This window comes from Ochotona curzoniae, unplaced genomic scaffold (genome assembly GCF_017591425.1).
Source record: "Ochotona curzoniae isolate NIBS_2020 unplaced genomic scaffold, NIBS_Ocur_1.0 contig_1014, whole genome shotgun sequence".
Taxonomy (NCBI): Eukaryota; Metazoa; Chordata; class Mammalia; order Lagomorpha; family Ochotonidae; genus Ochotona; species Ochotona curzoniae.
In genome coordinates, this window is record NW_024464920.1 from 40041460 (window position 1) to 40058187 (window position 16728).

Here is a 16728-nt window from a genome sequence, read left to right on the forward strand (position 1 = left end):
CGGGTCACCTCATCCCAGCAGGCTTTTGCAGCGGCTTCCTCTGAGCAAACACAACAAAGTCCAGAGCAGTCAATCCTGCTGCCCCACACTGGGCCCCTGCAGTTGTGCTCTGCTATTTACCCTTCCTATTAATCTGTCAATGTTCTAGTCAAACATGCAAAACAATATGGTGGGTGCATAGTTTGATTGGTCATTGCTAAGTAACTTGGGGCAAAGATGAAGAAATGGAACTTCCAACCAACAAAACGTGAGGCCCAATTTGATGGTTAGAAAATGTTCAACAATACCAATGCGTGACAATTTTCCAGGGTGGTCGTGATTTAGCAGCCTTCTCACCCTAAAGGAGGAGTCCAATGAATGACACACAGTTCCAGAATCTAAATTCAGGTCATGCTACCGTTCCTATCGTTGTGGGGTAGAACTGTCTGGGCATCTGTAGAGGAAGATATTCACTGGAAGATTCAATTCCTCCTGTGCTAAAGAGACTACCGAGGGATTTGAGTCAAAACACAACTGAGCTATTGGTCAACAACAGAAATAATCTTTAACGCAAAGAACAGAAGTCTTTGGTCTAACACTCCCTGGTTGCTAAACTGTGCTAATTGCATGGAACAAAGTGCAAGCTCAATTCTAAAACATTTTGAGCTTATTTTCCCTACTCCACTTTTCTCCTTGACTGTTAGACCAATTGAAACCTCAAATCCTTCTGAACACAAACTCTAGGTAAACATTTCTGTCCCACCATAATGAGCGCAAAAGATGAGGAGCCTGTTTGTCTTTCCAGCTCTACAGCTTCAAGTGAACAAACTCATCAAAATACAAGATATATTGATGAGCCAAACCAGAATGGAAAGAGTAGCTGGCTGTTTATGAACCTGGGATACCAGGACACTTTACAACAAAGTTAGTAAGATACAGGTGTTGAAGTCTGGCTGACTGAGAGGGATAGGGGTCAGATTCTCTCAATTTTTAACTATTTACTAACTACATGGACTTTGGCAAATACCTGGCCATTCTGAGACCTTTCATTAGTTCGTTAGAAAGTGGAAACAGAATATCTATATTGTATAAGTCAAGACCCTTTGACTCCTATTTTGTTTTCTCTATGTCTCCACAGACCACACGTTGAGGTTCATATGTTTATGGTTTATGACCCAAGAGGAAAAGGAACCCTCTCTTCCCATCTTGTTCTGAACATTGAGTAGAAGAATATTCACTGATTGGCTTGACTTGGGTTACATGTCAACCACCAAACACCTACTACAAAGGATCTGGACTATCTCAGAAACATTTGGCAGGAGTGAAAAGGAGCAGTTGGAATACTTGTTTTTAGATAAATAAAACAGTAAGCATGTGTTCCTTGATCTCACAAGAAAATGATTAGAAAAAAAAATCTATGTAAATGACTTAGTACTGACACATAACAAATACCCCCAAAAGTAGAAGCCAAGCTGATAGTAATTTTTTTACCATTATTATTATTGTAAATCTCTATTCTCAAAAAAAAAACCACAACTAATAGTAGTGATGTTCACAGAATGCTTATTCTTTCACATTGATTCCATCACTGGCTAATGTCAGATTATACAGCCAAACAGCACCCTCAGTGAAACAGCCAAGGGCAATTATCATTTCTTTCATGCTTCCATTTGAATTCAACTCCTATTCCATAGGATACAGGTTCAGTTTGGGTCCAGTTTACCATAAGCTGTTTATTTATATCCAGGGATGACATTTTAAAATCATTCACTCATGCATTAACTTTAGCTGCCATGTGTCAGGCACTGGTCTTGATCTCAGGAAACACAAGAAAGCAAAACCACCCAGGAATCTCCACCTTTCAGAGAGCAGCTGGAGAGGAGAGAGAAACACAACTAAGAAAATGTGCACAGTAAGGTGATAGACCAGAAAACACAGGATGGATTACAAGTAAGGCGAGTCATGGCAGAAAAGCCAGTGAAGAGCATTCCATTCCAGAGGAGGTTAAGTGAGCCTGGAGACCGGGTGTGGCAACGCAGCTTGAGGAGAAGGAGCAAGGGGCACAAAGAGGAAGCAACAGTTGTGAACCTGCTGTACCTTGCTCCCACAAGACCTCAATCCTAACACCTGGAACAGGTGATATATTACTCTACAGGCAAAAAGAATTTTGTAAATATGATTCCGTTAGGGACCATGAGTGGGGATACTATCCAGGTTTTCACAGTGGGATCCTAAGTCCCGAACGTTTGAAACTGAAATAGAAGAGGAGGGCACAGTGGTGACTTGTAAGATAGATTACACCCAACCACCCCTGCTGACTCGAGAGATGAAATTAAAGGGATCTGAGCCAAGGAGTTTGGGGTGGCCTACAGTATCTGGAAAAGGCAAGGAGTCAACTCCCTCTTGTTTCAGAAAGGAGCACAACCCTGCTGACAACTGGACAAAAAGCTGCTACAGGATCTCTTCAAACATCGCTAGGGTGCTCTCAGCTCTGCTGACATGTTAGCGAAGTGTTTCCTTCTGTTGCCTACTAACATCCTGGAGTTAACTTCTGAGGACCAACGTTGGTCGCCTTCAGGGAGCACACAGATAAAGGTGTGGGGTCGTGCTATTGATACAGCCACCCTCCCTCCCCCAGGATCCACACGTGCATACTTTTAGGACCTACAGCAAATAATAAAATCTGCAGAGGCCCAAACCATTTGTAAAAAGGAAAATGCTTGCCTGGAGCCCATGCACATCCTCCTGTACTCTCTGAATCATCCCTAGATTGCCTATAAGGCTTAACATAATGCAAAAGTTACATAGATAATTGTTAGACCAGATTGTTTAGAGAATAGTAACTGAAACAGCTCCATACATGCACATTACAAATGCCATTCTTTCTTCAGGTAGTTTCAATCTGCAGCTAACTGAATCCATGGATGCAGACCCACAGACTTGGGTCTGCAGACCCACAGACTTGGGGAGCCAAATGTGCAAGATAGAATGACAAAGGAAATGTGAGCTGTGTCTCAAGATTTTCTAGTAGAAATGTTCATTAGGGCTCCTAAAATTATACTGTGAATAAATGTATAAACTAAGCTTTGAATTCAATAGCACAGAATCAAAAACCATAATTAGTGGCAGAAATAGAGCAAATCTACTGGTCTAAAACAAACAAAAAGGAGGTATTACCTGCATCCTGATAGCAAAGGATCTGATTTTCAGTCAGCAAGAATCCTTCTTCTGCCAACGTGCCATTCTACATCAATTTTGATACCATTTCATGAGTTCAATTCTCTACAAACAAAGGGTGAAGAAAGAGCGGGCTTACAATGATGCAAAAATGTGGAAGCTGCTCTTTAAGGCACTGATGCTGGGTGGGCATTCCTGTGCATTGGATTAAGCCTCTCTTGGGACACTTGCTTTCCACATTGAAATGCCTAGAAACAGGTCTTACCTCCAATTTTCAATCCAGTTTCCTACCAAGACACCTGAGAGGCAATAGCTGATGATTCAGTGCTAGAATTCCTTCTATATAAAGATCCTGACTCCATTATAAAATGTAACCCTAGATAGGATTGGAGTTATTTTGTTTGGATGGGGTGTATTACAAATGATATATTTTAAAATATATTTTTCTAATCATTTCCAGAATACAGAAATGCAATTTATTTTCACACATTATTTTAAAACAGCAAACTACCTAAATTCCCAAAAATAGGAGCCAGCACCATGACATAGTAAACTAAGCCTCTGGCTGTAGAACAGGCATCCCATATGGTCAGAAGTTCATGTCCCAGGTGCTCCACTTCCAATCCAGCTCTCTGCTTATGGCCTGGGAAAGCAGCAGAAAATGGAAAAAGTCCGTGGGCCCTTGTACTCAGGTGAGATACCTGGAGGAAGCTCCTGGGCCCTGGCTTCAGCCTAATCCAGCCCTGGACACTGTAACCATCTGGGAAGTGGACAAGCAGATGGAAGGCCTCTCTGTCTTTGTCTCCCTTTCCCTCTGTATCCATGTATTCTAAACAAAAATAAATTTTTAAATTTATTTATTATTTATTAATAATAATTTTATTAAAATTAATAATTTAATTTTTAAATTTATTTATTATTTATTTTAAATTAGTCTTGTTGTTTATCTGGGGTCTTGTTAACAACAAGTTTATCACCTGCTACTAATACAGTTTTGTGTCTTCTTTTCAAATTTTTATGTTTATAACTTTTTCACTTCTAAAGTAGCATGGAAAATTTGTGGTAGTCGGGGGCATCTGTTTTTGCTTTCCTTGGGATTTACTGTGAAGGAAATACAGCTCCAGTCTCCTGAAGCAATAAATCTTGGCCCTCTCTTACACAGACCCTCATGAGTTCTGAAAGTCATTAAATGTACATACTATCCCAAGAGAAAATGAAAGCTCCAATACATTGGAAAGCATTTCCAATGCTCTTAAATATCTCATTATAGGTCTTAAATATATAAGTTTTCAATATTGTGTGTGTATGCTTTTATTCACCTTGACATACAATTTTGGCTTTGTGTTTCTGAGACTTGAATTTTGACATATTTCAATCATGGGGGAGTTTAGATCAACCATAGGGAAGTTGAGAATTTGGTTTCAAAGGTGTTGCAGTATTGGAAAAGGAAAGACAAAGAGAGGAGGAGGCATAAAAAATAGAAAATTATACAAGAGACCAAAACAGGCTAATAATCCTGCAGTGGGGTTCTCATTTAGCCCTAGTTACCTTCTTCATGGGAAGCCAACAATGCCTCAGTGTTTCTGATGTTAGCAAGAATCTGTCATTGTCCCTGTCAAAATTAATACTTAGTGTATTTTGACTAGAAAAAAAATATATTTGCAGATATCTTTAATAATTTAAGCAAGTTCCCTTCTATTCATAGTTTACAACCGTTTTTTATTTTGTTTTTACACTAGGAACAGATGGTCAAGTCTATTGCATGTCTTCCCTATATCTTGTAAGAATATCATATTTTGCCTTTAAATCTGTTACTGTACCATTACATTAATCCAATTTCCAATATTAAACAAAGCAGGCATTCTCAGGGTGAAAATACTTGGTCACACTGTATTTTCTTATTATTATATCATAATGCTAGTTTTTCTGGCATTTTCTCTTAGATTTTTATTTATTATTTTTCAAATGATTATGATTGAACCTGGCTTTTCCTCTCTTTACCAGGTCCTCATTTTGATATCAAGGTTATAAGCTCCTGGGGGCACTCTCTTTTTCTGAACACTGGTAATGGTTTTTACATACTGCTAAAACCACCTTATTTTGATGTTCTCCTTATTAGAAAAATTAAACAACTGACTCCACTTATTTAATAGTTGTAGGGTTGTTTTATGTTTTATATTTCTTTTTGAAACAATTCTGATAAATTGTTTTTACAAAAAATTATTTTATAGATTTTTTAATTTGTTGGCATTTATGTGTATAGAATATCTACTGATTTATAATCTTTTGAGTATAATAAATACTATTTTACTATGTCTATTTTAATTCTCAATATTATTCATAATACATTTCTCTTTTCTCTATTAATAAACTTTGCCAAAATTTGTCAATTTTGTGAAATTTTTGAAGAGACCCAACTTTTACTGTTGTTGGGTCTTTTTATGTGACTACTCTGATTCATGAGTTGTAGCCATTATTCCAATTATCTTGCTTAACATTTTGGAGGGTTTATTGTGTACCGCATGTTCTGAATTTATCCACATCTGGTCATTTTTCTAAGGAATTTCAGCTGTATTTTCTTCTAATGCCACATTGTCCAAATGATTTGAAATGAAACATTTTCATTATCATTCATTTCTAAGGCCTTTGAATTTGCTGTCATTACTTTGTAAACTTGTATTTGAAATTAGTTTGATAATGATTCTTTGAAACTTATTGATAATACTTACATAATCTGAATGTAGTCAATTTTTATAAATTTCCATGTACATTTGGGTCCATTATTCTGTATGTAATCTACAGCCATTCATTATCAATATTATTACTTGTGCTATTCAAATTACCCATACCCTTGACTTTTCTTATTTGCTTAACTTGTTCATTACTAGTACATAACATTAGAATCTGCCACTAGGGAACTAGATTTTCAATTTTTTCTTGTAACGCTTTCCATCTTGTTTTTATCCATTTTGAACATTTTTAAGTGGCTACATTAAAGTTTATTATTATATAGTCTTTATTTTTCAAAGACAATCATTTGTTTACTTGAAAGACAGAGTTACAGAGAGAGTTACACAGAGAGAGAGATGCTCCATACACTGGCTCACTCCCCCAAATGGCCACAACAAGAATCATCAGGGTCTCCCACGTGGTTTAAAGGGGACCAAGTGCTTGGACCGTCTTCCACTGCCGTCTCTGGCACGTTAGCAGACATGCGGATCAGAAGTGGAGCAGCCAGGACTGGGACCACAGCATCACAGGCAGTGTCTTCACCTGATAGACGTCACAACACCAGCCCCTGCTGTATCTTCTGAATAAATTGAATCTTTATTTTTATTATGTAGTTCCCCCTCTTTTTTTTGCATCAGTGCTCTTTCTCCCTAGAGAATAATTATTTTGATGTTTATATTTGGTAGCTATACAAGTTCTTCTTGCCAGTTATATTAGACATGTGAGACATAGGTCCAAAGATGTCAATCATGTAAAACATGAAAGAAATTATGTAATTATGTGGATAACAAAAACATTTTAATTAATATGTTCCATCAGGGGGAAAAAAGCCCCAGAGTAAATATGGAAATATTTGCACTCTATGCAATTAAAGGGATCTATTTTGTACTGGAAAGAGTCCACCAGAAGGCTATCAATTCCTAACCCCACTCATTTGTCTAAAAAGACAAAGAGAAAGAGAAGGAGAAGAGGAAGAAGATGAGAAGTATGGAAGGAGGAAAGAAATCTGTTCTGTCCCTATTCAGGAACAGAGGGAGAGCCTGGCACAATAGCTCAATGGTTAAATCCTCACCTATGGATGCCGGTTCGTGTCCCCGTCCTGTTCCAGCTGCTCAATTTCCTTTCCAGCTTCATGCTTATGGACTGGGAAAGCAGTGGAGGATGCCTGAAGTCCATGGGCACCTGCATCCATGTGGGAGACCCAGAAGTTTCTGGCTCCTGGTTTCACATTGGCTCAGCTCCAGCCAATGCAGCCATTTGGGGAATCTACTAGCAGATGGTTTCTTTATTTAAGAATACATATTTCTGAGATAATTTTCTGCTATTATCTCCTGAGATGGTGCCTCTCTGTTAACCTTGGGGAATTATGTTTAAATTTTTTAGATCGTTTTATTTTGAATTTTTATATGAAAACTTTTGAAGTTTGTGTTTAGCTTACAATCTTCCAAAATCCATCTAATAAAAGGTCATTTAAAATTCTCCACTGGAGGCTGTTCAGATCTCCAATATTTAGCAAGAAATAGAACCTCTGTATTTCTAAGGGCTGGCTTATGGAGACTGCTTTTCTTCCAAGCACCCAGCGGCTTTTCTTGTTGAGCTCATCTCTACATCAGGTTTATTTATCATGCATTCTTACACTGAGAGTGTCGACTTTGGGAATCCTAGCTGTGTGTGTCAACTAGGCTCCCAGTTTTATCTTTAACAATCCATCATCTGTGTTGCCAGCAAGATGGACATCTTCATTCCCAGCACTCAGCACAAGTCTGCCAAGTTCTGATCTGAGTTGTTTCTGAGGATTTCAGTATCAATACCAGTTTATAAATGCAATTTACAAGGCTTGAAAAATATCTTACCAAGCGTAAGTCTGTTTAGAATCAAACAGGATAACCATTCTACAATTCTCTTAGAAGCAGAAAATCCCCTGTCTTGTTTCCTAACGTGCCTCATTACTAATTTTCAGCTACTGAATTTTGTATGTATTTGGTATGCAACTATCTAACTACCTTACTTGGCACGATCATCTACCAATTTTTCTTATATTTTATAAGGGGGAAAGTTTATTTACAGTTAATGAACTTTCCTTTCTTTACTTTCTAACTGGCTATAATGCATACTTCTATTTCATAATTTATTTAATTTGCTAAAAATCTTTGGAACAATATAACATGATAACTACATGAAAAGCATCCTTGTTTGTAGCTTTAATATAAATCCATGTTTTCTATCAGATATGATAGTGACTCTTACAATAACATAGCTTAGTATGTTAGATATCAATTAGTAATTTATAAAATTTGCTAAGAAATTGTTGATATTTGATAGAATTCCTACGCGATTCTGCATATCACTCTATCATTGTTACATATCTCACCCTAGAATTCCAAATTTTAAAATAGCCTGAAATAGTATCCACTGGAGATAATACATTACATCTTTATCAGGATGATGAATTCACCATGCTCTGGAGTTTTTAGAACACTAACATTGATATTCACAATGCAATAATTGGTTGATTTGATTATACTCTGCCCACTTGGACTACTATATGAATTTGGGAAAGTGTGCCCCACTCGGAACTTTGACTAGCTTTCTAGGTCTCTTAAAAAAAAAACGAAGTCGGCTTCCAAGCCTCACCTGGTCCTGTAGGAGCTGGTCCCTGCCAGTCCCCCCGGCCTCAGCTTGGGTTTTCTGCCCACACTCAGCGTTCCAGCAACAGCACCGGTCTTCCTGCAAGGGCTCGGCTCCCTTAAGTGCTTTCTGCTTGAGGCCCTTCACACACACCTCTCCGGCCCAATCTTCTCAGCTCTTAGTCACTCTGGGTCCCAGTGGACACCAGTTTATAAACGAGCCATGTCCACACTTTCCCTGAACCAAATAGAGGCTCCCCCAACTTGAAATTCAGGATTCTAGAACTCTGTCCATCCAGGTCTTCCACATAGGAGGCAGGGGCCAAGTTCCTGGGCCTTCATCCAATGCCTTCGCATTATCAGGGAACTGTATCAGAAGCTGAACAGCCAACACTCAACCCAGCGTTTTGATATAGAACGCCACGGTGCCAATTTTTTGCATAACCCACAGCACCATGCCACTGGCCCCTAAAGTGACCACTCTAATCAGTTACTTCTAAATTCTGTCTTCAAGATGTATGTCAGTTTTTCTTTAATTCTGGTGATAATAACCTTCACTCGTTGAAGGACTCATCCAAAGGAGGGCTCAAAATGAGTCCGCAGCACTTGAAGAAGATATTATGAGTCCTCAGAAAAGTCTGCTTTTCTGCTCACTGCAAAGATCCAAGACAAGTTTTAAAAAGAAACAACCCTCTCCTACACCCTGGGTACACGAGGCATCATTTCCCCCCACAATAGCCCGGCCTTCTTTGTCCTCTGCAATGCCCCTTTGTAAACCACAGGTGTTTGTGGGTATAAAGCCCAACAGAAGAGATTTTTATTGTAAAGACTGCTTTCTTTGGCACTTGTTCTAAACCTGTTCGGAGAGCGCTCCGTGCCATAGACCAAATCTCCATAAAAATCAAGAAACAAGAAGTTTTCTGTATGCCTCTCAGCAGCTACACTAGGACATCAGTTTCCACAGCTCTGTGACCCCATATTGTCCCAACTTTATTCACTAGTCTCTTTTTCTCTGTGTCCACTACTTTTTTTTTTAATTTGGAGCCTTTATTGACACTTTTTTTTTAACTACGGTAAAATAAAGAGAAAGAGGATGGTTTGGTTTTTTGTTTTTTGTTTTTTTTGTTTTTTTTGTAAGCACTGTATGTGGCAGCTATCTGCAGTTACTGTAAGTAATGGTTTCACAAAACACCTGCAAATCAAAGAAAGATACCATGGCAGTGTCTTCAGATTCTTTTTCTTCTTCTTCTTCCCTTAAAATACTTGGCCATTATAGAGTAAGCCAGGGAATGAATTTATGTGACAGCTATGAAGTTAGTATTAAAATTGTGAATAGTCCCTAGCAGTTTTCATGCCCTTACTTCAAGATCGCCTCAATTTGCCACACAGCAGTGAATAGGGTAAAAAAAAGGGGGGGGGGTAGTGGGGGGGCTTGTCAGATGAATGGGAGGAGGAGGGTGCGTGAATGGGAGGGCTTCCCAGGAGGGGGGCAAGGCGGTACGCTGATCACCGCAGAAAAGTGATTTATTTTTTAAATTTCAGAAAGGAAAAGCTGGGCGAAGCTGTCTAAAAGATCCCGGGGTGCAGGGTGGGGAGATACAAGCACAATGCGGTCCAACGCGTTCCGCAGAGTCTAGGCCAACTCTAGGAGGAGCGGGCGGGCTGGGGCAGGTTGCGGGGGTGGGGATGCTGAGGGAAGCTCAGCCATTCCTCCGGTACTGGGAGACTGAAAATGAGATGCCAGCAGGGAGCAGATGTGTGCAGGGGCTGCCGGAGGAGGCTAAGGGGCACTGCAGGAGCGGTTGAGCGTGGACCTCAATGGAAATTAACCACTCGGGGCGAACTGGGCGGGAGCCGACTTGGAAGGACGTGGCGGGGGCACAGGGACGACGCGCAGGGCCTCTCTCCCGGCCAGGCGCGCTCCCGGAGCCGGGCCTTGGGGAGGGCTTGCAGGCGTCGGAGGCGAGCCGGAGCCACCGCAAGAAGGGGGCTTACCGCCGCCCCTCGTCCCGCCCCGGCCCGTATTAGCATGCGGGCGGCAGCGAGGCGGCCGGGAGGGAGGCGGCAGTGGGATCGCCGCGCGGGGCGCATTGTGGGCCGGGCTCCCTCCACGGGGGACCATCTGCTCGCTGTCAATGCATCACCTGCTCGTCTGGGCCGTCGCCCGGGCAACGGGGGCGGGGGATTAAGGAGCGTGTGCGTCTCTGGCCCGGCCGAGGCGGCGTCGGTGGCGGCGGGGCGCTGCACGGTCGCCCCCCTTTCCATCCCCCAACCCTGAGCCTGGTCTGCTGGGAGAAGGGGCCGGGGACCACCCGCCCAGAAGAGGAGGCGGAGACAAACGAGCCGGTCTCCCCCAGCCTTGAGGCGATGCGCCCCTAGAACCCACGTCTACCTGGAGCTGCGTGGGCCCCCTCCAGCGCGCGAGGCCTCCCTCTCCGCCATCGGGCCGGGGACGCAGCGCGGTTTCGAGCGCCCCCGCAGTCGCCGGGCAACCACAATGGGGTCGGCATCGCTGGGAGACGCTCCCCGGTTCCTGCAAACTTCCACTCTGCTGCTTTGACTTTTGGACCTGCAGTCCCACTCCCAGCGCCGGGCAGCCTTCCACATCAGAATAGGAGTGACATCGGAACGGGAATGGCGAGCAGGATGGAGGGGCCTGTGCGTGCCACATGGCTTGACGCTCCCTGGCCGGGATAGTTCTAGGGCAAAAATTCTCCCGGAAACCCCGAAATGACCCCTCTCCAGCAACTTCTCCATGCTGTCTAAATGGCATTGAATGTCGGAGAAAGAAAGAGTAATGCGGCCAACAGCAGGGGGCAGAGGTAGACTGCGGAAGGGGACAGGGCCGGTTTGAGAACAGTGAATTCTGGGGTTAAAAACTTACAGGAAAATGTGTCCTTGCTTCCCCATCTGCGTGTCCACCCCCCGCGTAATCCAGGGCGCGAACTGCACGAGTAAAAGTCATTTACCTTCACCTGAGGACTCCATGGAAGCCTTCCGGACACAGTTTGGCACCAAGAAGTTGCTAAGGTTTAATTGCAAGTCATGATTTATAGCTTTTTAGGAAAAAAAAAAAAAATCTAACCTGACTGATTGCTAGCCACTCCTGTGCAAGAAATGCAGAGAAGTGGTCATTTACCACAGGCACACCAGAATTCCAGACTGGGAACTCCCCGCACCCCCATATCACCTCACACCCCAACACCCACACCCAGACCCATGGGCTAGTATCTTTGCAGCCAGGTTACATTCCAGCTTGTTTTTAAAGATCTCTGAGTCAAGAAAGCCTCAAGTCCGTTTTAGATGTCCCCCATTCCAGATCTGACAACTTTAGAGGAAGCAAAAGGCTTTAACTAAGCAGCACAAAACCATTTTTCTGCATTTCTGGGGGGGGGGGGGGGGGGAGAAATTCACTGCTTTTCAGACCAAGCCTTTGTGTTGAAATTATTAAGTTTCTCACTAATTTTTCTCAAATTTTGTGTTTATCCCAATCTTTTTTTTTCCCCCTGTAATCTAGCCTCTGTTTGAAATGATGCTACATGGAAGGCAGTGTTTGGCACAGTGGTCAAGATGTTGCTTGGAATCCAGTATCCCATATTGAGTCCTGGCTTTGTTCCCAATTCCAGCTTCCTGCCAATTAATGTACACACTGAGAAATGACAAATGATGGCTCATGTAGTTGGGTTTCTGCAATGCACAACAGAGCTAGATTGAGTCTAGGCAGCTGGCCTCAGTCAGGCCTGACCCAACCCTGCTGTTGTAGATATTTGGGAAATAAACTAGCAAATAGCAGACTTCTCGCTCTGTTTCTGTGTGTGTGTGTCTCGCTTTCAAATAAAATTTTTAAAAATTTAAAAATTATGCCAAATGTAAATTTATGCTAATTACCCTGGACTCATCCAACTAAAACTCTGTGATCATCAAATAAAATTTCTCCAATTCTTTTATAATTTATAGATAAGAACACCATGGATCAGTACGAGGTTATGATTCAAAGGAAATTTTGAAAAGTTGCTGTTACTATGTTATTCTCTTTCTTCCTATTACTAACATGCAAAAGAAAAGTCAACCATCAGCATGCCCCTAGGTTTGACATAATAGATATGGGGGGGGGGGGGAAGTGGATATGTACAAAGTTATTCAAAATAAAGATTCTACCTACCCTAAATTTTAATTGTGACTTTCATAAAATAAAATTGAAAATTCTGAAATGATGCACTCTTTGCACCACAAGCTACTTCTCCTTAAAAAAAAAAATGATTTATTTACTTGAAGAATATAAAGACAGTGAGAGATCTTCCATCAGCTCTTTCACTCCCCTGATGCTCTCAGCAGACAGGGCTGGGCCAGGCCAATGCCAAATCCATTGTATCTCCCAAGGGTGACAGAGGCACAGCTCCTTGAGCCATTACCTGCAATCTACCTCCCAGGATGAGTTATCAGAGCCAACATGCAAACTCAGACACTCTGACATGGAATGTGGGCATTGTAAGCAACATCCTAACCACTCCATCACTCATATCCACAAAGACCCTTGGCTGCATTACCACCCAGGGAAGGCCTGGGTTTGAGTCCTAACATCCCATCTGCTCAGAAGGTAATGAAACCCTAAGGATGGCAGTGAACAGGCCAAGTCTGTGTAGTCTGTAGCTAAGGATGCCGGGGCTCGCTCAAAGCCACCAATCTCCTAGAGGTGCATCAATTCAACGAATAATCCTTGACTAGCTGCCACATGAGGGCAAATAGACAAAGGTCTCAGTCTTCATGGGGCTCACAGCTTAAGAAGTATAAACAGATTTCTTGGGAGGAAACACCTACTTGCCCATTGAAGATTATCTTTGAACACGTAACCAGCTACTACAATGAGAGAGAAAATATATTCATAAATAAGATAGATAAGCTCCAAAAAGAGAAAAATACACAAGAGAATGTCCAAATATATATATTTATATATATACAAATATGACAAGGTATCATGGAAATATAGAGAAGCTGTTAAGTAACTTTTACCTGATAACACCACAGAGATGTCCCAAACTTCACTACAATTAGTGAGAATCTCTAGCAGTAAAAAGGATATAAACAGGTTTTGCATGGATGTGACAGACGTTTCACTGGCAGTCAAGATTCCAGTTAAAATGTCCTCACCCCACATCAGAGAGTACTTGGATTTCCAAGTCCAGCCTCTGGTTCATGCGGATGCTGGGAACTCCAGTAACTGAATCCTTGACACTTGCTTCGGACCTGAGTTGAGATCCCAGCTCCCTGCTTCAGCCCAGTCCAGTCCTAGCTATTGTAAGCGTTGGAGAAGTATACTCTCCCTCCCTCCTTTCCTTCCCCCACACCCCTCTTTCTCTCAACATGTCTGTGTCTGCCTTCTGCCTCTCAAATAATTTTTTTTAAATATTATTTTGGTGCAATAATTTTTTTAAATCCACATGTAGATTTTTCATGATATAGGTTTTCCATGGTTTGGGGATTTTTTGCTGTTGTTTTATTTTTGGGTTTTTTTTTTTTTAAGAACCTGCAAATGTTTGGGGTAAGTTAACATAGAATCTTCTCTAGTTGATGCTGCAGAAAGGTTGGGCACCAACCTTTATGTCCAAAGCCTGATGATTCACACATAACTGGGGACCCTGGTATGCCTCTTTGGAACACTGAATACCAGTTTTTTAGGCAATGGTGTCATTAAATGTTTCAAGACAAGATAGTGGGAGGTTAAATGGAAAAGAGAAAGCAAGAAGAATAGTCAGGATGCTATTGGCTATTAAAAGCATAACATCTTGAGAATTTAATGAGAACAGTAACATTGATAGTGAAATGGAAAATAATTGCATCTGGAATATTGCATCCTCCTTATGTACAGTCATTCTGCTTCAGGGAAAATAGTTTTGTATTGGGTACATCTGAGCTTGAGCATTTTAAAATGATAAAATACAGCTTATAATATGTTACTATGGCCAACTGTCCCCATATCCACAAAAGTTAATGTGAAACAAATTCCTATGCAGTTACTGTTAAAATGATAGGCCATTTATCAGACTATAGACTTTATGATGCTAAGATGAACAAATGGAAGACATGAAAAGATAACACCAAGGAAAGAGTAGACGGATAATTCCCCATACTGCCTTCATTTACTATGAGAACCAATTTTTGAACAGTGACCAAGGTCAGCCCTTTGCTCATGCTTTCTCAAAAGTTCAAGCTCTTCTCTTTCATAATTACACAAAATTCACTATTGCTCACTTAAAATCAGCCATTAAAAGAGCCACGTGTATGTGGGGTTGGGGGGGGTGTGTTTGGAGTAGAGATTGATGTTACCTACTTCCTGTAGCACAGTGCCTGGGTGCAAGTCCTGGCTCAGCCTCTGATTCCAACTTCCTGCTAATTCACACCGGGCGGGGACGGGGGACAGGTCATGGCCCACTGCCACCCACATGGGAGACTTGGATTAAGTCCCTGGCTTCTGCTGGTCAATAGGGTCATCCGGGTGTAACCCAGAAGAGCAGGAGCTCTTTCTATCTCTATCTCTGCCTCTCAAATAGAAGAAGAAAAGAAAGTTCCTCACGGGTAGGAGGCTTTTGATTTCAAGGAAACTGTGACACTCCTGGAGAGAGAAAGACAAAGGTACCCTCACACGAATAGAAGACAGGCAACAGAGAGAAGCTGGGACGCCAGAGAAATTCACATGATAAAGATGCTTGGCATTTAGCCAGTGATGAAAACTATAAATATTAATCAGACAAGAATCAGTGTCACTTTACTGCAAGAATATTCCATAATTAAAAGGGTGGGCATTGTGTGGTGCATGTTAGCACAATTGCCGCCAATAATGTGGGATGCCAGCAGCTCCTGAGTGCTGGAAAGAACACAGACTCCTAAGGATGTCACTTAGCAGGAAGTTTGCTATGTAAATATCAGCCACTGATGTCAAATTCAAATGGAATCTCAAAGCAAAGGGGGAATACATGCCCAGGTTTCAAAATTGTGTTTCTGTCTCTAAAACACACACAAAAAAAAAAAAGATAAGGAAAGGAGCAATGATCAGGTGTCTATAAAAAAAAAACACATATTTTCTAAATGCTTTCCATACATTGCATCATTTAATCCTTATCTCAGATCTGCAAAGTTGGGATTATCATTACCGCATTTCAAGGATAAAGCCCTCCAAAACTTGACTTTGCAGTTCACCATATGACTGTTGAAAGTGTCAAAATGCCACTGAAGTTGATAAAGGAGAATCATGATGACATTGGGATGTCTCATTGGTCATCCGTGTGAACACCGACTGTCCCAGGAGCTGATGGGACTTAGTGGGGGATGGAAGGGCTGGGAGGGAGCTCAAGTGCTCTCCTTTAGGTAAGCCTGCAGTAACCCTATTTAGCAACCAGGCAAAAGGGGGTTTGCGTACTATACCATATGTGTTCATTAAGAGAGGATATTGAAAAACTTGGAGGTGACAAGTGAAAGAGGCAAAGGGGACAGAAGTCTGCTGCCCCTTTCCTTTCCTCCATCCCTGAACACAGTGGGGATGAGAAAGGATGAACAGCTTCCCACCCACAAGTTATCTCTTCAAAGGAAAGTGAAGTTCTTGTGAGGTCCCAGAAGTGGAGGGGCATTTGAACCAATATTTATGAATGACCATGAGTTCTTAGTACTCTTTGAAGTAGCTACTTTGTTTTCTATGCTTTTCACATGAGGCAAACTCACATAATTACATTAAGTAGTTTGTTCAAGATCCCACAGGGAATAAGCCATGAAGGTGGTTTTCTACCTCACTCATCTGATGCTGGAATGAGGCCGTGTTTATCCAGTGCTCAGGACCCCGGCTTTGTGCTTGCAGAGATCTCATATCCCAGAGTTTCTTCATGCCCTCGCCCATCTGTGTCATCCGGTAGGTATTAACCCTTACTTCCCTGTGCTCCAGCCATTCAATGTTTGTCACCATAGAATCTGGAGTAGGAGAAACAGAACAAGAACAAGCATTACGTGTTTCACTCTTCTTGAAATTAAGCACCACCCAATAGATTGCTTTAACAAAGAATTATTTCCCTGGAAATTCTCCAAAGCTGCCATTTTCCAAAGAAACAAAATAAATCTCAGCTCAAGTCAAGCTTGAAAACCTACAGACAGACCTGAAAATGCACTTGAAACAACTGAAAACAAGCAACCTTTTGTCTAATTCGGATAATATGGCCGAAAAAGAAGGTAA

General features: G+C 41.6%; 1 protein-coding gene across 1 annotated transcript in view; it reads right to left on the reverse strand.

Moving 5' to 3' along the window:
* The window catches only part of CUNH12orf42 (chromosome unknown C12orf42 homolog), a 109680-nt gene extending 98724 nt beyond the window's left edge, over positions 1 to 10956 (reverse strand). The window contains exons 1-2 of the mRNA XM_040987993.1: positions 10906 to 10956; positions 3157 to 3261 (exon numbers count right to left, since the gene is read on the reverse strand). Of these exons, the coding sequence (XP_040843927.1) occupies positions 3157 to 3162 (6 nt within the window). The 5' untranslated portion in view covers positions 3163 to 3261; positions 10906 to 10956. The remainder of the gene's footprint in view (positions 1 to 3156; positions 3262 to 10905) is intronic.
* Between the last annotated feature and the right edge of the window lie 5772 nt (positions 10957 to 16728).